At 37.8% G+C, this 22,605-nt stretch overlaps 1 protein-coding gene across 1 annotated transcript; it reads left to right on the forward strand.

The window, feature by feature from the left end:
- Window positions 1-9,857: 9,857 nt before the first annotated feature.
- LOC130463102 (uncharacterized) lies at window positions 9,858-11,852 on the forward strand. The gene has a single exon (XM_056832141.1). It carries the CDS (start codon window positions 9,858-9,860, stop codon window positions 11,850-11,852), a length of 1,995 nt encoding a protein of 664 aa, XP_056688119.1.
- Window positions 11,853-22,605: the final 10,753 nt, after the last annotated feature.

Below are 22,605 nucleotides of genomic sequence, written 5' to 3' on the forward strand. Positions count from 1 at the left end.
TACTTTGAGTTTTATTGCAATTTTGTTGAGATTTTAGTTTCATTTCATGATTTAGTGTTGTTTTTTCAATTGTACTTTCTCTCTCTAATTGTTTTCTTCAAATTTTAGATAATGAATTAACTTAGGTCGAATTGCATTTAATTTTTGGTCAAATTTTGGAGCAATTACGAAGGTGTTGTGATTGATTTCCGTAGTATGTTTGAATAATTATTGTTAACTCGAATTTGAAAGTATATTAAAAGTTGTTTTAGGTGTTTATGATTGTGAAGATTTATGTTTTGCTCATTCTGATCAATTTTTGCTCATTCCGTATTAAGTAGTATTTTTTGGGTTTTTTCTGTGATTTCTGTTGTTGATTACAATGTTGTCTAGTTTAATTGATAATTAAACTACAAGCAATCATCATTTTCTCTCCTCTTCCTCATTTCGGATTGTTGACTCAAATGAGCATGTAAGTTTCATGTTTAGTTGCTCATTTAGAGAATCGACATAAATGAGCCAAACCCATGTGTCAGCCTCATATTATCGTGACACAACAAGGGTGTAGACCTCAAAGTTTCAACCACTTGAAATAAATGGTAATGCTCTGGTGTTTATAAGTCCAAATAAATTATTATAACCATATCATTGAGAAAAAGATAAGAAAGAGGGAAGACATGACAAGAGTATGGAATTTGGTCTCGTACTACCTGCTATGGCATGCTGGAACTTTAATACTGATAAGGGACTCAAAACTCAAAAGGTTGATTTATTTTGTATAAAGAATCATATTATTAGTGGAGAAACTAACAACAAAATGCGCAAGCAAATAGATGGAGTAAGCAAAAAAAAAACGTAGTGATGTAGTTTACAAGCCTTGAGACAACTTGAAGTATCTCCCGCTTTTGTCAGAATGGGAAGTGGGAGATACCTCTATGGGGAATCCTTGTTACCGGGAAATCATTTCCCAATGGTTGAGAAAGTTCTTGAAGTAGTGTATGCAGCAGGTGGTGATATGGGAAGTATTGTCTAGAAGGTTCCCTTTCTCGAGGTGAGGTTGTGAAAAGAGATTGAGGGGCTGCAATGATTCTTGCAAACACGGAAGTAAATCTCGAGTAAGTTTCAGTCCACGCTCATGTCTTACCAGCTACTTTAATCGGTTATTCAGAATTAGTTCAACTAAAGAGTTACATCAACTCCACAAAACAACCAACTGCAAAGATTCACTTTGTAGGGACTGTTACAGGGAGATCACGAGCACCAGCTGTGGCTCGTTTTTCATCCAGTGGTCCAAGCTTGAACAACCCTTCAATCCTCAAGCTAGATGTGATAACACCAGGCGTAAATATCATAGCCGCATGGCCACAAAAGTTGGGGACTAATAGATTAGATTATGTTAATATTCTAATAATGTTAATTATGTACAGCTAAATATTTTGTAGAATAGCTAATTATGTATAGCGTATATTCGGTAGAATATGGGCTCTAGGGTTTAGCCCTCTGTACTCTTGTATATATTCCTAATCTCTCAATAATACGATTACGGAGTTATCACTTCTATCATGGTATTATATGTTTAGGTAAACACAAACCCTAATCCTCTTCCTAGCCCTAGCCGTACCCTAGCAAGAACAACTCCGGTTCTTCTTCTTCTTCTCTTCTTTCTCTCTTCCATTCCTCTCTGTCGAACACCATGGGTGAGGACACCAAAGCTCAACACCCTGCTCTTAATGTCAGCAATATCAGAACCTTTATTCCTGTAACCCTTGAGATGGAATCATCTCAATATGTGTCTTGGGCAGAACTTTTTCAGATTCACGCTAGGGCTTTCCTTGTCCTTGATCACATCATTCCTTCCACCACCACTGTCACGGAGGACGAGACATCCAAGAAGGTGGACAAAGCTCTTTGGTCTCGCCTCGACGCCATTGTCCTTCAATGGATTTATGGCACAATTTCGAATGACCTCCTCCACACCATCATTGAACCAGGCTCCACCGCGTTGCAAGCATGGGAACGCCTTCGCCTTATCTTCCAAGACAACATGAATGCCAGGGACGTTCATCTTGAACATGAGTTCTCCACCATCTCTATGGCCAACTATCCTAATGCCACCGCCTATTGTCAGAATTTGAAGATGCTCGCTGACCAGTTGGCCAATGTTGGTGCCCCGGTTTCTAACTCTCGTCTGGTTCTCAGGTTGGTTGCGGGTCTTCCCGGCGAGTACCGCAACGTTGCTTCTCAAATCCAACACAAGGACCCTCTGCCTCTCTTTTCTGTTGCTCGGTCCATGCTCCAATTGGAGGAGCTTTCTCTACAAGATGCGACGGCTCTTGAGGGTAGTGCAGCTATGGTGGTGGCTGCTGATGACGCTCCGAGAAATGATAATCCCCACCACCACAACAACAACAACCATGGTGGTGGGGCTTCGAATGGAAGGAACAACCGTAACTATCACCGCGGTAAGAAGGGCGGTGGAGGTCGTGGTGGTGGTCGTGGTAACAATGACCACCGTGGTGGTGGTGGTCGCGGCAAATCATGGGGCCGTGGCGGGGGACAGCAGGGGGAGCAGGTACATGGCTCGTGGCAATGGGTACCATCGCAACAACATCAACAACAATTCTGGGGGCCTTGGATGCAGCCTTGGGCCACTCCCCCATGTCCATACCCAACTTCTAATTGGGCTCGTCCATCAGGCCCAACTAATCAATCACAACCACAGACTGGTATCCTTGGGCCTGCTCCTCCTCAGGCTTATGCGGCCACAGCTCCTTCGTACTATCCGACGGACATAAATGCGGCAATGCACACTTTTTCAGTCAACCCCCCGGATACAAATTGGTATATGGATACCGGTGCCACCTCTTATATGACATCCAATCAAGGTACTCTTTCGTCTTATTTTAATTTGAGCACTAATCGTAATATTGTTGTTGATAATGGTCATTCAATTCCGATTCGTGGTTATGGTTATGTATCTCTTTCCCCTCCCAATCCACCCTTGTCCTTAACCAATGTCCTTCATGCTCCCCACCTAATCAAAAACTTAGTTTCCGTTCGTAAATTTACTAATGATAATTTGGTTTCTGTTGAATTTGATCCTTAAGGGTTTTCTGTGAAGGATTTTCAGACGGGGAGGCATCTCATGAGATGTAATAGCACAGGCGACCTCTATCCTATCACCACCACATTCTCAAATCGTTCTACCTCACCATCAGCTTTTGTCGCTCTCTCATCTACCTTGTGGCATTGTCGTTTAGGGCATCCGAGAACTCCTGTTTTTGATTTTCTTAAGCTTAATAAATTTATTTCATGTAATAGAATTCGCGGCACATCTGTGTGTCAGTCGTGTGTTTTGGGGAAACATGTTCGTTTGCCTTTTGATGCTTCCTCTTCTTTTACTAGTATGCCATTTGACATTTGTCACAGTGATTTATGGACATCTCCTGTTTTGAGTTCAATGGGCCATCGTTATTATATGCTTGTTATTGATGATTACTCTAAGTTCCTATGGACTTTTCCCATCTCCAATAAATCCCAATTACATGCTATGTTTTTATCTTTTCGGGCATATATTCGGACTCAATTTGAGAGAGAAATTAAAACTTTTCAATGTGATAATGGTATAGGGAATATGATAACGGCTCATTTAAGAAATTTTGTGCCGAAAATGGAATGTCTTTTCGTTTCTCATGCCCACATACGTCATCCCAAAATGGTAAAGTCGAACGAAAAATTCGCACTATAAACAATATAATGCGAACTCTCCTTATTCATGCTTCCTTACCCCCCTCATTTTGGCATCATGCGTTTCATATGGCGACCTACCTTCTCAACATTCTTCCAAACAAACTTATTTCTTACCAATCCCCGGTCAAGATTTTGTATAAAAAAGATCCTTCTTATTCTCATCTCAAGGTGTTCGGTTGCTTATGTTATCCTTGTTAGGTTATGATATATATGACAAAACATAAATCATGTGGAAAACCTTAATGTCAGGAAACATATTATTTACACATAATCATTTAGCATAATTCAGATGCATACACTTTGTAGCGTGCCCTCCCTAGCTGCGCCCGAACCGAACAGGAACAAGTCTTTAGGACTCCAAGTGTCGTCCCTCCGTAGATAGTCCACAGCACGTCCGGATCCGCCTTAAGCTTGACCAACTAGAATCGCCCTTAAGGTTCCTAGGATTTTCGGCTAAAATGGTTGCAAGTGTTTGGCTGATTTTTGCTTGAAAATCTTACCTTTGAATACTTGAATTCTCGTGCCTAAATTGTGAACCTAGGCCATATTTATAGAGGCTATGGAAAGGGATTTAGAATCCTATTAGGATACTAATTAGTTTAATTAGAATTTCATTGAAACTCTTTTAAACTAATTCTATCTTTATTAGGATTAGGATTTAACCAAGCCAAAGCAGCAATTCACCAGTCGTGCCACAGGCCAGAACAAGAACCAAGGCACAAGCCAAAACAGATTCCCAGAATTTTTTATGCCAAGAATTTCGTATTATAATGTATAAAATCACCTATAATATTATTAGTAGAATCTAATAAAACCCAGAATTATTAAATAAACAATAACTATAAACTAAACAAACAAAAAACATCCATAAATCATCTAAATACTAATACAAAAAACCCAGAAACTAAAACAAAAAGATAGAGAGAGATGAATATGTTTATGAAATTTGCTCATTTACGCAAAACATAATCAGGTTTATGAAATTTGCTCAATTTTCCAATTGGTTAAGAAAAAACATAGATCATATTATATTTTTGGATGAATGTTCAATAGTGAGCTAAAAATGCGCTTCCCAAGCCCAACAACAGGGAGTTAAATCCCAAAGAAATTCAACATGAGCAAATAAAAATTTATGCAATTTCGCAATCAAAATTTACAAACAAATTCAATTTCGCAATCAGTTTGAAATTGATTCAATAATTTCGAAAGCCTAATTGGAAATTAAAAACTAATTGATTACAACAAAACAAAGGTAAATACCTTCATGCTGGGGATTCGTTGTCATCTGAAATTCCGCAACCCTGAGAACCAAAATTAAGAGGAACAATTGATGTTGAGAAGTTTAATTTCCGCCATGGAAGAGAGCGCAAGCAAGGGAGAGAAACGCAGGAAGTTCGAGTGAAATTCGTGTTTTAATTCTTTTAATTGGGTTGAGTTTTTCTTATGTTCACGCGCCATATCACAGCCATTGAATTTAGTTCATTTGGACGGTGGAGTTTGCTTCTCATTCTTCTTATTTTAGTGAACTTTTCATTGGAGGGGGACCCTATATATATATATATATATATATATATATATATATATATATATATATATATATATATATATATATATATATATATATATATATATATATATATATATATATATATATATATATATATATATATATATATTGATTGAAATGTCTCTTAATAATATTTTCAATAATTTATAAAAGTTATATTTCTTATTAAATTTATTATTTCAAAATTCACTATCTATGAATTCATTATTTATAAAATATTGGTTTTAAAGTATTTATCGTTTTAATACTAAATTCAATAATTTGATACTTTGAAAGAAATCGAACTCGGAGCTCATGAAGAACAAACCAACGAAAAGGCTTAGCAAATCGTGGAATTGAGGTAACGGTTATTGCTAGTACCCGCAATCCCTTCGAAATGTATTTATGAATGATGTTATGAATGATTGATGTTTTATAATAATGTTTTATGATTTGCGGGATTACAAGTATGATTGGATTGAATTATTTTACGATAATACAGCTTTATGCAAAATATTATTTTAATGAATTATTATTCCCTAAAGAAATGATTTTAGGAAATAACGAGACTTAATGGTTTTATTAAACCACCATGAATGAATGAGATTTTCCTGATTAATGTCCCATTAAAAGAAATGTAAACATGATAAATGAAAGTGTAAGAACTGGCACTACTAGAAATCACGGTGTTTCTCGATGCTATCCCCTCGACGCTGTGAGTGACCGCTGGCCTGCGAAAATAGTATGCGTAGTTTCTCGACGCTGGTTGTGGTCGATGTTATTTCTCGATAACTAAACCCGTCGAGAATACGAACGTGCCACGCACGTGACTAAAAATTCTCAAAGCGCGATTTTAAAAAATTTCCAAATTATTTGGAAACCGCTTAACCCACGTACATACGTAATAGAGAGAGAAAAACCTCAAAAACAAAAACCCTAAAAAACGAACCCAGGGCAATTTCCATCAGATCAATTAGTTTTCCAATAATCAGTTCTCACCAAGCTTCAAATTCGATCTTCGTTCCATCTCATCTCTTTCGTTTTGCCTATCACTCTCGCTTTTTGTTCCAAGAAATCAAGAAATCTTGTGCGGAAATACAATCTTGAGCAGGTACGCGGTTTTTTTTATTGTTTTTTTCATCGAAATTTGATTTACATATGGTGATCCTAGTTTAATAATGTGTACTTGTTTTTATTATGATTGAAATTTTGAAAAAAATTGAACCAGAGGAGGTAAAATTTGACGAGAATTGGGTTTTAAGTTGGGTTTGAGTCTGAATTTTGAGGATGAATTAGGATTATGATTAGTCGTTTGGCGTTTTTGGAGCCGTATCCATTAAGAGAGAAGTTCGTAGGTTCTCGCCTTCCAAGTTAAGTTTATGATGCTCTGCTTACAATTATCGCATGAGTGCCCTTTGTACCTGTTTATATGTTAATAAGTTCAGCATTTGAGGGGGGTGGGGGTGGGGGTGGGGGTATTCTAGTGAAATAATGGCAAATCGTTAATTGTGAGGATCGGGACGATGTGACTATTAGTTCCGAAAGAGGAGTTAGCTGCTCGACAAAACTGATGTTTGAGAAAGAGCTGCAATAGAATATAGAATCTTTACATGTTTCTTTAAGTACTCTAAGCATTATTGTAAAAAAAAAAACTATTGTACATGTTTCTGTACTAGCCTCACAAACAGCTATAGATGCTTAGAATTGACAGGCTGATCAATTTCTAGTTGGTGGTGTGTGTTACTTCACTGGACTGCCCGACCTACTTTGTTCCTCGATAATGAATGTTGTATAACAGAATTTTTTAAATGTTTGATTTTTAGAGATAAGGAAATAGCATATGTGGTCGTCCTTGTTTACATCCTCAAAGTCGTTTGTGTTATCCTTTTCTTTTCTTGTAGTTGAGCTGCCTGAGCTGGTCTGTGCTTCTTAAATGATTAGATATCAGCATGCATCTGTATGTTTTCCTCCAGGATAATGTGTATTGGCGTTCATGGTGATTTGGTTATCATACATGATACATGTGAATCACCCTCAATTGTCATGGGAATCATTGTTTAACATTTGATATTTTACTAGGGAGGCCATCTGATTGGTAAAACGAAGTCATACTTTGTATTAAGTTAGAAATTAGAAGTACTTGTATTACTCTTGGCTGGTCTACTAGGTGTTGGTCAAATTCTCGTGTTGCTCACTAGAAATAAGAAGTTACCTTCTAATGAGAATTGCTTGCAGATTTATAGTAGTCAGTTTGAGCAAAGACACGTAGTCAGATATTTGAACATAGTGGAAATGGATGCTTCGTAGTTTTTAGTTGTTGGTTTAGCGTAACATTAAAGCATGTAAGTATGACTCTTAAGTTTTGATACCTCAGAAGTCAAAACTGTGCTTATCTTGCAGAATGATGTTGTTGATTTGTTGATTGGAAAGCAATTAAATGATTGTGCAATAATCATGTGTGTATTTTATTTTTAATTGATCTTTAGTTGGCTTTCCATTTTCTATGGATCTATGCTGGTGAATGTTTGTGACTTGGGGCAATGTGGTAATATAGGTTTGTTTAATATTAGCTCTTTTCTTGTGTGATCCTTTTTACTTTATTTTACTGTAAAATAAAATTTGAAGGAAATTTTGACAAGATAAATCCCCAGCTTTTGGAGTCTTCTTAAATTCTTATAATAAGAACTTTAATATTGTCAACATTCCGCCTTTCATTTCTGCAATTTGGTGGGAACTTGGGTTAATGTCGGTTTGAATCTCAATTTTGAGGCTGAATTAGAGATTAGTGTTACCGGTTGATATTCTGACTTGCTTATTTTCAGATTCTTATGGGTTTAATTTCTTGTTATATGAGATTTTTTGCATAAAGTTTTGGGGTAAATTTGTTAATATATTGTATCGGGTTTAAGTGGTTACTGTATTGTTTTGATGTTTTTCTGCTTGCATTTGGGTTTGAAACTTTAAGTTGGTTAGTCTATATGTGTGCTTGTCTGTATGTCTCTGCTTGTAATGTTTTAATTTTCAATGAATTCAGTAGATATAGGTTAGTTATTTTAATAATTCTATTATCTCGAAAATGTATATTGTCAATTTAGGAACAAACCATATAACAGAACAGTTCTTGATTCGGTATGTCAAGTTTGTTTGTTTTGTGTTTAATGTCGTATTTCAACGCGGGATCTTTCAGAACAGTTCTGATCTGTGCAGAACAGAACAGTTCTGATCTATGCAGAACAGAACAGTTCTGATCTGTGCAGATCAGAACTGATATGTGCAGATCAGAACTATTATTGGCTTTAAATTTCTTGATTCGGTATGTCAAGTTTGTTTGTTTTGTGTTTGATGTCGTATTTCAACGCGGGATCTTTCAGAACAGTTCTGATCTGTGCAGAACAGAACAGTTCTGATCTATGCAGAACAGAACAGTTCTGATCTGGGCAGAACAGAACAGTTCTGAACTTCACAGAACAGTTCTGATCTGTATAGATCAGAACTGATATGTGCAGATCAGAACTGTTATGTGAAGTTCAGTTTTCTCTGGCATGATTTACTCAAAAAACTTTCTGATTTACTTCTAAAAAGAAACTATGTGCTAGTTGAGACAAAATTCTGTTTAATTACATTTACATTAATCTAGAGTGATAAAAAATTTCATTTTCCTAGGGACGACACTCTGGCTCTTCCAAAGGGCTCATGATATGATTAATCAGGTGGCTCTTAAGCCGTCTACATTGCTTGATTTCTCTACCTAACACAGAGTATATTTTGTTGGATTTTCTTTCATTGTCTCTGTTATACTAGTATTTTTAATGGATAATTTATTTTGAAACTTCCCTTGAATGAAACTTCCCTTATATATATAATAAACTTTAAGTTCTTGAGTTTTTGGGCTTCACTGTGCTTGATGGTTTGATAGAGAGCATTCATTTTGAGCCCTGTTCCGGTGTTCCCTCATCTGAATGACATAAGATTCTCTAACATGTCCAATCTTATCCAATGAGTTGAATCTCCTCTAAAGTCTAATGCTTTTAAGGTGTATTTGTTGTGTCTTTATCTTTTGCATTCAATCTTGCAATCTTAATATAGCCTTTGATCTGAAATATGAATTTTTCCAGTCAATTACTAATTGAATTTCGCCATTTGGCACAAATTGAAGGGGATAACAAACGAACAGAAGACTCTAGCGAGGAGCAAAAGGCTTGGTCAAGTTGATTTGCACTCTTGTAGACGAACCAGGTGATTAACATAATCTTAGATTGATATCATGTTATTAACAATGCGTGACAAAGTAGCTGGTCTTATTATTTTTCTCATGAATTTGTGTGAAGTGTCATGTTTAAATATATGTTATGCATTTCTATCATTGTTGCATGTTCCTATTGTTGTATGTTTTTCAATAATAAGCTGCTACCCTTAGTGGAATTCTAGTTTATTGGCTGTCAAATTCTAGATTCTAGGATTTTGTGTGATAAGGTAAGGTTACTTTGTGGATGTGCGTGGTGTAAGGCTTGTCTAGGATCTTTTGTTCTTGTGTGTTCCTTACTAAAAAATCCTTGGAATAAGTATTTTTTTTTTTATAGACATGGATACTAGTTGGATTGATTTACGCAATGGGGATCTTGCTTATTATAGTGGTTGCTTGAAATTCATGGAACTTGCGAAGGAGACTCTTGTTGAAGGAAAAACACGATGTCCGTGTAACAAGTGCAAGTTAAATAAATGGCACTTCGTAGAAGAAGTTGGAGGACATATTTTGCTTAACGATTTTCTTAAAAAATATCGAAATTGGGTTTTTCATCGTAAAGTCAATGAAGGGAGAAATAGCTTTGAAACCCCTAGTGGTCTAGGAAATGCAGTAGGTAAAGATGACATGGGAGAGTTTCTAAGAGCAGCTTTTGGTGTTGACAATTCAGAGTCGCATAATGAATCGCAAGGCATGCCCGAAGATGAAGTTTTTTATGACATGCATGAGGAGTTTGATTTTCATTGTGAGGTAGATAATGAATTTCCATCAAGTAACTCAGGTGAAGAAGATGCTAAGTGTAAACGACTAATGGAAGCCGCTGATGAGGTTTTATATGAGGGATGCACTACTTTCTCAAAGTTATCCTTTATTTTACACTTGTTTCACCTTAAGTGTATGTTCCACTGGTCCGCAGAGTCATTTACTAAATTGCTTGAACTTCTAATAGACGCATTTCCTCAAATTAAGGAGTTTCCATCGTCTTATTATGAAGGAAAGAAGATAGTGAACGATTTGGGGTTAGGATATGAGAAAATCGATGCATGTCCAAATAATTTCATTTTATATTGGGGTGTATTTGCAGACAAAGATGAGTGTCATGTTTGCCATACATCAAGGTGGAAAACAGTGAAAGAAAAGGAGGATAATAAAAGTGAGAAAGGAAAGAAAATATGTAAGAAGGGCGAGCCAGCTAAAGTAATGCGATATTTTCCTCTTATACCTAGGCTAAAGAGACTCTATATGTCATCTAAAACAGCTAAGGATATGAGATGGCATTTTGAACATAAAGATGATAAGATCTTAAGGCACCCGTCGGATGGTGAGGCTTGGAAAAGTTTTGATAAAAGATATGTAGAATTCGCCGAAGATCCTCGTAGTGTTAGATTAGGTCTAGCGAGTGATGGTTTCAATCCATATCGTCTAATGAATACCAATTATAGTACATGGCCGGTGATTTTGATTCCTTATAATTTGCCACCGTGGCTTTGTATGAAGCCATCATCATTCATTTTGTCCTTGCTTATTCCCGGAAAACATAGTCCTGGGATGGATATTGATGTGTATTTGCAACCATTAATCCACGAGTTAAAGTTATTGTGGGAAGGTGTTCCTGCCTTTGATGCGCATAGTGGAAATAAATTTAAGATGCGAGCAGCCTTACATTCCACTATAAACGACTTTCCGGCATATGCTATGTTGTCCGGTTGGAGTACAAGAGGTTACAAAGCTTTCCCTACATGTGCCCATAATACTAATTCATATTGGTTTGGCGGCAGAATGTGCTACCCAGGGCATCGAAAATGGTTGCCAATTGATCATCCTTATCGTTCTCAAGGTAATTTATTTGATGGGGAAAATGAATACGGGGTTGCTCCGGTCCCTGCAAGTGGGATAGACATTTTGAAGGAACTAGAAAAGGTTAAGTATGTTTATGGACAATCAAAGAAAGCACAACCAAAGAAAATATCTAAGAAAAGAAAGAGACTTCAAGGTGGAACTTCTCATGATGAGCCGGATGATGATGATGGTGGTGAAGAGGAAGCCAATGTTATTTGGAAAAAGAAAAGTCTACTCTTTGAGTTGGAGTATTGGAAACATAATCCTCTAAGACATAATTTAGATGTTATGCACATTGAAAAGAATGTGTGTGACAATGTGATAGGAACTCTTTTAGATATGGATAAAAGTAGAGATGATAAGCAAGCAAGACAGGCTCTCAAAGACAAAAATATAAAATCTCATCTTTGGCCTCAATCTGATCCAAATCGTGTTAATGACCATTTGCCTCCCGCTGAATACACCATGTCTACAGAAGAGAAAGAACGTTTTTAAGGGTCATAGAAAAGCTTAAAGTTCCCGATGGATACGGGTCTAATTTGCAAAGATGCGTAAATATTAAGCAGCGTAAACTTATTAATTTGAAAAGCCATGACAATCATGTCCTCATGCAAGATATTCTTCCTATTGCTTTAAGAGCATCGAATGCCACTAAAGTTATTGACTTGCTTGAGGAGTTGTCTGACTTTTTCAAGAATATTTGTTCGACCACTATTCATTCTGATGACTTGGATACCATTCAGTCAAAGCTTGTATTGACTCTTTGTAAGTTGGAGAAAGCTTTTTTACCAATATTCTTCACAATCATGGTTCATCTACTAATCCATCTAGTGGATGAGGTCAAACTTGGCGGACCTGTTCAATACCGATGGATGTATCCCATTGAAAGGTCAATATCTCGAGCCTCTATCTTAATTTATTTTATCATTTCAATTAAAATATATTCACTATTCTTATTTTTTTCTTTCACATTCACTTTCTTCATTCTATAAAAGGTACTTGGCATTTTTGAAATCTCATGTAAGCAATAAAGCCCAACCTGAAGGGTCAATTGCGGAAGGGTACCTCTTATGGGAGACAATTACATTCTGCTCTAGATATTTAGAAAGTGTCGAGACCATATTCACCCGACCGAAAAGAAATGAAGATGGTGTTCTAGACAATGACACCTATTTATATCATTCGGGTTGTCGTGTGGTTGGAAAGCAAGAAAACGTTCGTCTCGATGACAAAAGTTTAAGACAAATCCATCGCTATGTTTTGCTTCATTCAGATGAGATGAAACCGATTATTGAGTAAGTAGTGTCATGAGTTAACTTAGAGTTACTAACTATTAATTTTTCAGTAACACAATTTTTTCAATGTATAAAGTGCTTTCATATGCCAAAAACGGCAAGAGGATGAATGTGGAGGAAGTCAATCCAACGAAATTGTAGAAAATGGGTGGATAATCAATGAGTTCCCTGAGTGGTTGCGAAATCAGGTTATATATATGCAGTAACCTTTTGACCTTTTTTGTTTTGTATGTTTTTTAATCTGTAATTAACCATTTTTTTTAAAAAAATTTTAGGCCTATAACATAGATGTTAGTACTGAAGGAAATAATGCCCTTGGTCCAAGTATGCATTCTATGTTAAGTCTAATAAATGCGGTTTAGTATTAATTAACAAGTTAATAATTCAGTGAGATCAAGTGAGCTGAATGCCTAGCTAGAGGCCGCTTCAGTTCAAGTGGAATTAATGATATTAATCCACAGCTTACTCTTGACTGAACCCGTAGGGTCACACAAATAGTACGTAAACGGATCAAGTATTTAATGGCATTAAATACTCCATCTATGAATATTCGGAACCGACGGATCTTGGTTTCAGTGGGAGCTAAGATCGTCACAGGCAAGAAATGAATACTCCGGAAACGATGATATTGCCGGAAACGGAAATATGGATCGTATCGGAAATATAAATATTATCCAAGTCGTAGATGTTGCCGGAAACGGAAACATGGTACGTATCGGAAAATATTATCGGAAATGGAAATATTGCCAGAATCGGAAATATTGCCGGAAACGGAAATATTGTCAGAATCGGAAATATTACCGGAATCGGAAAATAATTCCGGAAACGGAAATATTAAATATTTGTTCGAAACGGAAATTAATTCCGGAATCGGAAATATTAAATATTGTTCGTATCGGAAATGAATTCCGGAATCGGAAAATTTAATCGGAAGCGCATCGTACGAATAAGCATCGGACGAGGCCTGCCGGACGAGGCCCAGCACGAAGCCAGGCCATCGCCCAGCAAGCCAAGCGCGCCGCACAAACAGCCACGCCAGGCCCAGCGCAAGGCCAGGCCCAGCAGGCTGCGCAGCGCGCACAGCGCGCACAGCACGCGCAGCGCGCGCGGGCGCTGCGTGGGCTGCTGCTCGCGCGCACGCATGGGGGCCCATCGTGGCTGCCGTGCGTGTGTGTGCAAGTGTTTGTGTTCGTGCACGTTTCCTAAAACATGCAGAGTTCGGTTAATGATTAAATTCCTAATTCTATTTGATAAATTAATTAAATTAGAGTTCTTGTAGGATTCTAGGTTTAATTAATTTGTATCTGAATAGGATTTCGATTCCCTTTCCATACCCCTATAAATATGAGGCTAGGGCTCACAATTTATAACAAGTTTTAAAAGTATTCAAAAGTGAGTTTTTTTGAGAGAAAATTAAAACACACATCTTGCTCATAAAGTGCCGAAATTTTCTAGTACCTTAAGGGCGATTCTAGTTGGTCAATCTTAAGGCGGATCCGGACGTGCTGTGGACTATCTACGGAGGGACGACACTTGGAGTCCTAAAGACTTGTTCTTGTTCGGTTCGGGCGCAGCTAGGGAGGGCACGCAACAAAGAGTATGCATCTAAATTATGCTATATGATTATGTGTAAATAATATGTTGTCCTGGGTTAATGGTTGTTTCCGCATGATCTATGTAATGTCATATGTATCATAACCTCACAGTGGTATCACGAGCCCCTTATTATTTTCATAATCTAAATTGCATGAACATGGTTAAATATTACAAATTTGCAAGAATTAAAAGGGGTGATTAATTTTCGTAATTGTTAATTAATTGCAAATTGCGTTTATTTAATTATACGTACGCAGTTTTTCGGCAGTTTCTTCGTTACTCATCCGAATTGAGTGATTTTTGTGTCAATTCCGCATGTAAAAGGCATTCTAAAATTTTGACAAAAATAATATTTTTCTGCCGAACCCAGAATTCTCAAATTCGAAGCCGAACTATGACTTTTCGAAGGTTTTAGTTTTTCGAATGCAAAATTTCGTAAATTTAAGATGTTAAATTAAATATTTGCGATTCTTGTTGATAAATCTTGAATTTTTGATTGACCTACTGCATATGTTTAACAAGTTTGAATGCCTAGTCTTGTTAATTATGCAATCTAATTTGTAATTATGATTAATTTGTTGAAAATTAGAATAATTTAGAATTAATTTGATTTTCATAATTAATTGTAATTTAATTAGAAACCTATGATTAAAAACCACCATAAAAATTGTAAATTTATGATAAATTTTAAATTTTTATGACCTAGACTTGAATCTATAACAATCGGAAATCAATTGGATAATAAATTTTCGATTTTTCGCCCTAAAATTATGAAATTAATATTTTTTATTAATTTGTCATTAATTTTAAATATAAATTTTAAATTTTTATGCGATTCGTTCATAAAACTTGCACGCACGAAGCAATGGACGCTTCGTGTTACCCTTAAGGGGTGTTGTATAATGCGGGCATGCGACGACGAGCAAGGGAGCTCGTCGCCCGTGCGGCACGAATGCAATGAGCAAGGGCGTAGTGCACGAGCACAAGGCAGCAGCCCTGCCTTGTGTCGTGTGCCACGAGCAATGGACGAATGGGCATGGGCGAAGGGCGAGCCAAGGCAGTCGCGTGTGGGCAGCAAGCGAGCTGCGCCACAACGCGCGCTGCCTCGCACAAGAGCGCGCAGCCTCGCGCAGCGAGCGCAAGCTCGCGTGCCACGAGCGCTGCGCCCAGCATTGCTCGCGCGCACAGCGAGCGAGGACTCGCGCGCACAGCCAGCATTGCTCGCGCGCACAGCGAGCGATGTCGCCCGCCCAGCGAGCGATGTCGCGCGCCCAGCGAGCGATGGCTCGCGCCCAGCGAGCGATGTCGCGCGCCCAGCGAGCGATGTCGCGCGCGCACTGCGAGCGATAGCTCGCGTGCGATGAACGCTGGCGCGCGCAGCGAGCACCAATGCGTGCGGAGGCTTGCGATGGGGATGCAGCAGCTATGCGACGAGCGCATGGGCTGCGCGCACATGGCCAGCAATGGATGTGTGCGTGCGGCCCATGGGCGTGCAACGCGTAGGGTGTTTGCGTTACGATTAAAGATCGTTTTGAATGTTTAATTTGAAAATTTCAGTTCACGTAATTTTAATTAATTTTAAAATTAATAATTTAAATTATTTTCTTGGATTTTAATTTTGAATATTGTAATTATAATAAATGTTATTTATTCTAATTATTTTACTAAAATTAAAATCATGAATTAATTTAAATAACGACTGAAATTAAATTAAACTTTTTGGATTCAATTATAAATTTATATGAGCTTTAAATTTTAATTAAATTTGTATGTTTCCGGTTAGACTAGAAATACATTTTTATGTTTAAAATTGGTAAAGCATATGAATTTATTGGTTTAAGTGGGAGCGCTTTTTAGTCATAAACTCTTGATTAGGTCTACAAATCCTTAAGGTTAAAACAACTTGATTAGAATTAATAAGGACTGAATAATTGGTAGATTATTGGTGCCCTTGATTAATTGCTGCAAATGTTTACGTGATGCATAATGTGTTTTACTAACCAGCTATGTGGGCCATTCATGATAATGAATGGGTGAATGGTATATATTGTATATGTACTGTTTTGCAGGTTATGAAGTGACTAGTATGGCCCAAATAGGATAGAAAATATGGTCTGCGTACCATTAATTTGAATGTAATTGGTCTAAAGTACCAAAGTTATTTTTCAATTCAAATATGGTCTGCGAACCATCAAATAGTTGTAATTAGTTATAGCTTATCCTATTTGAAGAAAATGGTGCCTCCCACGGAGATTTTCAAGACGGACTTTGAAGTCAAAGCTTCAAGATGAAGTCGGGCCATACTAGATCACATTTATCTTATGCATGTTTTGAGTTATTTATTGTTTTAAATATGTCTTAAAATGCATGAGATCAAAAGCTTGATTATGTTGCATGATTAAGGATTTTAGTTCACTTAAAATCTAACCAACATAGTAAGAGCCTTAAGTTCCAAACTTAAAAATTGAGTTAAAAGGTGCCATGCCAAAATATACACTTGCTTGGATATCCTTTACATCAATCTAGTAATAGTTTTCGCTCAGCGAGGTATTACTTATTGGTCCTAAAGGGGCAAGGTACACAAATAATTGTGAGTACATGTTAGTTTTGGTGAAACTCAACGATATAAGTAAGGAGTCCTTTTATGTCGTGGCAAATTCGATAGGTTTACCTAATAAGTTCTTAGACGTACCTATCAACCAAGAATAGTTTCTAGACTATTAGCAAAAGGCTTTTGCTTACCTAAGATGTTCTAGGATTAAGTCGACAAACTGTGCTTAGTTCTTCAATGATTTTAGGATCTTGGAATCATTTTATTCACACCTGCCGGAACACATAATTTGAATAAAATGCTTAATAAACATTGAATTATGCATGTATGCTAGAATTTAAGTTTATTAAGAGAAACTGTGAATGGTTATTTATTTGTTTATTCTTTTCAATTGTAGTTTTAATATGGCAAACAACAATCAAAACATCATCATGGGTTCTGAGCTTATGGTCAAGCTGAACCTGACAAATTTTCTTGAATGGGAAGCTAAGCTAGTTGAAATAGTCAAACTCAATGGACTTGAGTATGTACTGTCACATCCCATGCCAAGCTACTATGCCAGAGACATGACCCCTGAGAGATTTTACGCCTGGGATGCGGATCTCAAAAAGGTTATGAGTCTCATGCTGAACAATATCCCTGATGATTGGGCTAAAAGGTTTGTAGCCTATGAACCTTTTACGCTCATCAAGAATCTGAGGGATATCTGTCGTGGAAGTACGGAGGACAGGGACCTGAACGTCCATGAGTTGATTGAATCAATGTCTGGTCTAAAGGTTAGTTCTCCCAACAGGTGTTATAGGATGGAGGTCCAAGAAACACATGTTCAGCTCCTTCGCACTAAACAGAGGGTAGGCGTCCCACTGAGGTTCCATGTGGATCTTATGTGTTCATATTTTGATCGCCTAAGTCTACTAGGAACACCAATAAGCGAAAGGATGGCAGTCTCTGTCTTGCTCAATTCACTGCACAGTGGGTTTGGTCGCTTCAAGCAACTATACCTAAGTGAACCAAGAGAAGAAACAGTTGCAGAATTTATTCACCTTGTCAGAAAGGCTGAAATAGTACTGGACTGTGAAGCCAAAGATTTACTCAAGGCTAGAAAGAGACCATTCAAGAAAGGTGGAAAGTCCAAGGGCAATGCTAAATCAAAGCAAGACAAGTCCACATCAAGCTGTCTTTATTGTGATGGAATAGGCCATTACAAAAGAGAATGTCCAAAGCTAAAGGAAGATCAGAAGAACGGAACAGTCGTTCCATCTTCAGGTATTTTCGTTATAGACTGTATACTTGCTAATTCAACTTCTTGGGTATTAGATACAGGTTGTGGCTCACACTTATGTTCCAATCCACAGGGACTAAGAAGAAGTAGAAAGTTAAGCAAGGGTGAAGTCGACCTACGAGTGGGAAATGGAGCACGGATTGCTGCATTAGCCGTAGGAACTTACTATTTGTCGTTGCCCTCCGGGCTAGTTTTTGAACTGGAAGAATGTTTCCATGTTCCAAGTCTTACTAAAAACATCATTTCAGTTTCTTGCTTAGATGCTAAGGGATTTTCCTTTTTAATAAAAGACAATAGTTGTTCGTTTTATTTTAAAGAGATGTTTTATGGATCTGCTAGATTAGTCAATGGACTTTATTTATTAGATCACGACAAACAAGTATATAACATAAATACCAAAAAGGCCAAAAAGGATGATTCAGATCTCACCTATCTGTGGCATTGTCGATTAGGCCATATAAACTTGAAACGCTTAGAAAGACTTCAAAGGGAAGGAATTCTAGAACCATTTGACTTAGAGGATTATGGTAAATGCGAATCATGTTTACTTGGCAAAATGACAAAGCAACCTTTCTCTAAAGTTGGAGAAAGAGCAAATGAACTATTGGGTTTAATCCATACAGATGTATGTGGACCAATGAGTACAAATGCTAGAGGTGGTTTCAGCTACTTTATCACTTTCACTGATGACTTCAGTAGGTATGGTTATGTCTACCTAATGAAGCATAAGTCTGAATCCTTTGACAAATTCAAGGAATTTCAGAGTGAAGTAGAGAATCAATTAGGCAAGAAGATTAAGGCACTGCGGTCTGATAGAGGCGGTGAATATCTGAGCTATGAATTTGATGACCATCTGAAAGAATGTGGAATTCTATCAGAATTGACTCCTCCTGGAACACCACAATGGAACGGTGTGTCGGAACGGAGGAACAGAACCTTGCTAGACATGGTCAGGTCAATGATGGGTCAGGCCGAACTTCCATTAGAATTTTGGGGACATGCACTAAATACAGCTGCACTCACTATAAATAGAGCTCCGTCTAAAGCTGTCGAAAAGACTCCATACGAATTATGGTTTGGAAAGCCTCCAAATGTGTCTTTTCTTAAGATTTGGGGATGTGAAGTATACGTCAAACGATTAATTTCAGACAAACTTCATCCAAAATCTGACAAATGTATCCTTGTGGGCTATCCAAAGGAAACAAAGGGGTATTACTTCTACAATACATCTGAGAACAAAGTGTTTGTTGCTCGAGATGGTGTCTTTTTGGAGAAGGATCACATTTCCAAAATGACAAGTGGGAGAAAAGTAGACCTCGAAGAAATTCGAGTCGAACAACAAACTCTAAAGAATGCTCAAGATGACATTCAGGATGAAACTCAGAGATCTTTAGAAGAATCTGGTGAGAATCATGGTCAATCTAGAAATGTTACCCCGCGTAGATCGCAAAGATATAGATCTCAACCGGAAAGGTACTTAGGTATTTTGACGAACGAGAGCTATGACGTTCTATTACTTGAAAGTGATGAACCTGCGACTTACAAGCAAGCTATGACGAGCCCTAGCTCCAAGCAGTGGCAAGAAGCCATGCAATCTGAATTAGACTCCATGTCTGAAAACCAAGTATGGGATTTGGTCGATTTGCCAGATGGCTACCAAGCCATTGGAAGCAAATGGGTTTTCAAACTGAAAAAGGACAAGGATGGGAAACTTGAAGTTTTCAAAGCTAGATTGGTTGCAAAAGGTTACAGGCAAGTCCACGGTGTGGATTACGATGAAACCTTTTCACCAGTTGCAATGCTAAAGTCTATTCGAATAATGTTAGCAATCGCTGCATATTACGATTACGAAATATGGCAGATGGATGTCAAAACTGCTTTCTTAAACGGCGTTTTAGCAGAAACTGTGTTTATGACACAGCCTGAAGGTTTTGAGGATCCAAAGAATGCTAAAAAGGTATGCAAGCTAAAGAAGTCAATCTACGGATTGAAGCAGGCATCCAGGAGCTGGAATATACGTTTTGATGAAGCAGTCAGTGACTTTGGTTTCATCAAGAACGCGGACGAATCTTGTGTATACAAGAAGGTCAGTGGGAGCAAAATTGCTTTCCTAGTATTATATGTCGACGACATATTGCTTATCGGAAATGACATTCCTATGTTGAACTCTGTCAAGATTTGGCTTGGGAAATGTTTTTCGATGAAGGATCTAGGAGAAGCACAGTACATATTGGGCATCAAGATTTACAGAGATAGATCTAAAAAGATGATTGGACTTAGTCAAAGCACTTATATCAATAAGGTGCTTGATAGGTTCAAGATGGCGGACTCCAAGCGAGGCTACCTACCCATGTCTCATGGAATGACTCTAAGCAAGACTCAGTGCCCAAAAACACTTGATGAGCGTAGACGAATGAATGGGATTCCATATGCATCATTGATTGGTTCAATAATGTATGCTATGATATGTACACGCCCGGATGTTGCGTACGCACTCAGTGCTACAAGCAGATACCAGTCAGACCCAGGAGAGGCGCATTGGACTGCTGCCAAGAACATTCTGAAGTACCTGAAAAGGCACAAAGATGACTTCCTGGTCTATGGTGGAGATGATGAATTAATTGTTAAAGGCTATACGGACGCAAGTTTCCAAACCGACAAAGATGATTTTAGATCACAGTCTGGGTTTGTCTTCTGCCTCAACGGAGGAGCAGTAAGCTGGAAAAGTGCTAAGCAAAGCACCATTGCGGATTCTACAACTGAAGCGGAGTACATTGCTGCACATGAAGCAGCAAAGGAAGCTATATGGCTAAGGAAGTTCATAGGAGAACTTGGTGTAGTCCCCTCCATTAAAGGACCAATAGCCCTGTATTGTGATAATAACGGAGCTATTGCACAGGCAAAGGAGCCTAGACACCACCAGAGAGTCAAGCATGTACTTCGTAGATTTCACCTTCTACGAGAGTTCGTTGAAAGAAAAGAAGTCGAGATAAGCAAAATTGGAACTGATGACAACATATCAGATCCATTAACTAAACCTCTGCCGCAGGCGAAGCACAACTCGCACACTGCAGCTATGGGAATCAAGCATATTGGAGAATGGCTTTGATGTCTCTGTTTAATGTTTTAAAGTTTTAGAGTTTAAATCTTTGTAAAACATTATTGGTTAATCATTCACAATAAATGAAATGAATTCATTTTTCCATTTAATTTATGGTTTATTAAATGATGAGTCCCTTCAATTTGAAGATATATTCAAGATTGACTGTCAGGACCAGTCCTGTGACTAAGAAATGTCTATCAAGTGAACTTGAATGTCAAAGGTTGAAAATGGTCCCTAATCGGAGTTTTCTATAAAATTGGACGCATAGAAAACGTTAGACGATTAGAATGCAAGATGACTAGTAGTTCTGTTTCTTGAACTATGTGGACATGGCAATGTCATAATCATTTGCATAGATACTTACTTTGGGAAGACTAGTATCGGACAAGACCTATGAAACTTTACTGTAAGAGATGAAAGTCTGTCATAAGTAAATTTCATTAAAATTATTAGACACTAAATCCTCAATACCTGAGTGATTTGAGATTACTTGTTTGAGAACTGGTTGCTTTGACGTTGACCAACCGTCGCACCGTAAAAGGAGGCTATAAAGGCAACGCTCAGGTAATCACCTATCAAACGAAGTCTAATCTCAAGATCGCAAGATTGGGATTGTCCTCCCATAAATCGGGATGAGATGCTTGAAAGTTGTACAAGGCCACTCGGAGAGCTAGAAACTGTGAAATGCATGGCCGTGCTCGGATGAATCATAGGCTATGATTATCTGTTTATTTGATCAGTTGAACTCTGAAACCGAGGAACACCTCTGGACATAATAAGGATGACAACTCTTACCTTATGTTCAAGAGCAAGCATCGAGCGACAAAGGAATTAGGAAATGCACACTTGTCCCTAAGGACAAGTGGGAGACTGAAGGAAATAATGCCCTTGGTCCAAGTATGCATTCTATGTTAAGTCTAATAAATGCGGTTCAGTATTAATTAACAAGTTAATAATTCAGTGAGATCAAGTGAGCTGAATGCCTAGCTAGAGGCCGCTTCAGTTCAAGTGGAATTAATGATATTAATCCACAGCTTACTCTTGACTGAACCCGTAGGGTCACACAAATAGTACGTAAACGGATCAAGTATTTAATGGCATTAAATACTCCATCTATGAATATTCGGAACCGACGGATCTTGGTTTCAGTGGGAGCTAAGATCGTCACAGGCAAGAAATGAATACTCCGGAAACGATGATATTGCCGGAAACGGAAATATGGATCGTATCGGAAATATAAATATTATCCAAGTCGTAGATGTTGCCGGAAACGGAAACATGGTACGTATCGGAAAATATTATCGGAAATGGAAATATTGCCAGAATCGGAAATATTGCCGGAAACGGAAATATTGTCAGAATCGGAAATATTACCGGAATCGGAAAATAATTCCGGAAACGGAAATATTAAATATTTGTTC

This window comes from Spinacia oleracea, chromosome 1 (assembly GCF_020520425.1).
Source record: "Spinacia oleracea cultivar Varoflay chromosome 1, BTI_SOV_V1, whole genome shotgun sequence".
Classification (NCBI taxonomy): domain Eukaryota; kingdom Viridiplantae; phylum Streptophyta; class Magnoliopsida; order Caryophyllales; family Amaranthaceae; genus Spinacia; species Spinacia oleracea.

Bases quoted from the DNA above. Each gene is read 5' to 3' on its own strand.
- LOC130463102 (XM_056832141.1), top strand. From the start codon at position 9,858: ATGGATACTAGTTGGATTGATTTACGCAATGGGGATCTTGCTTATTAT.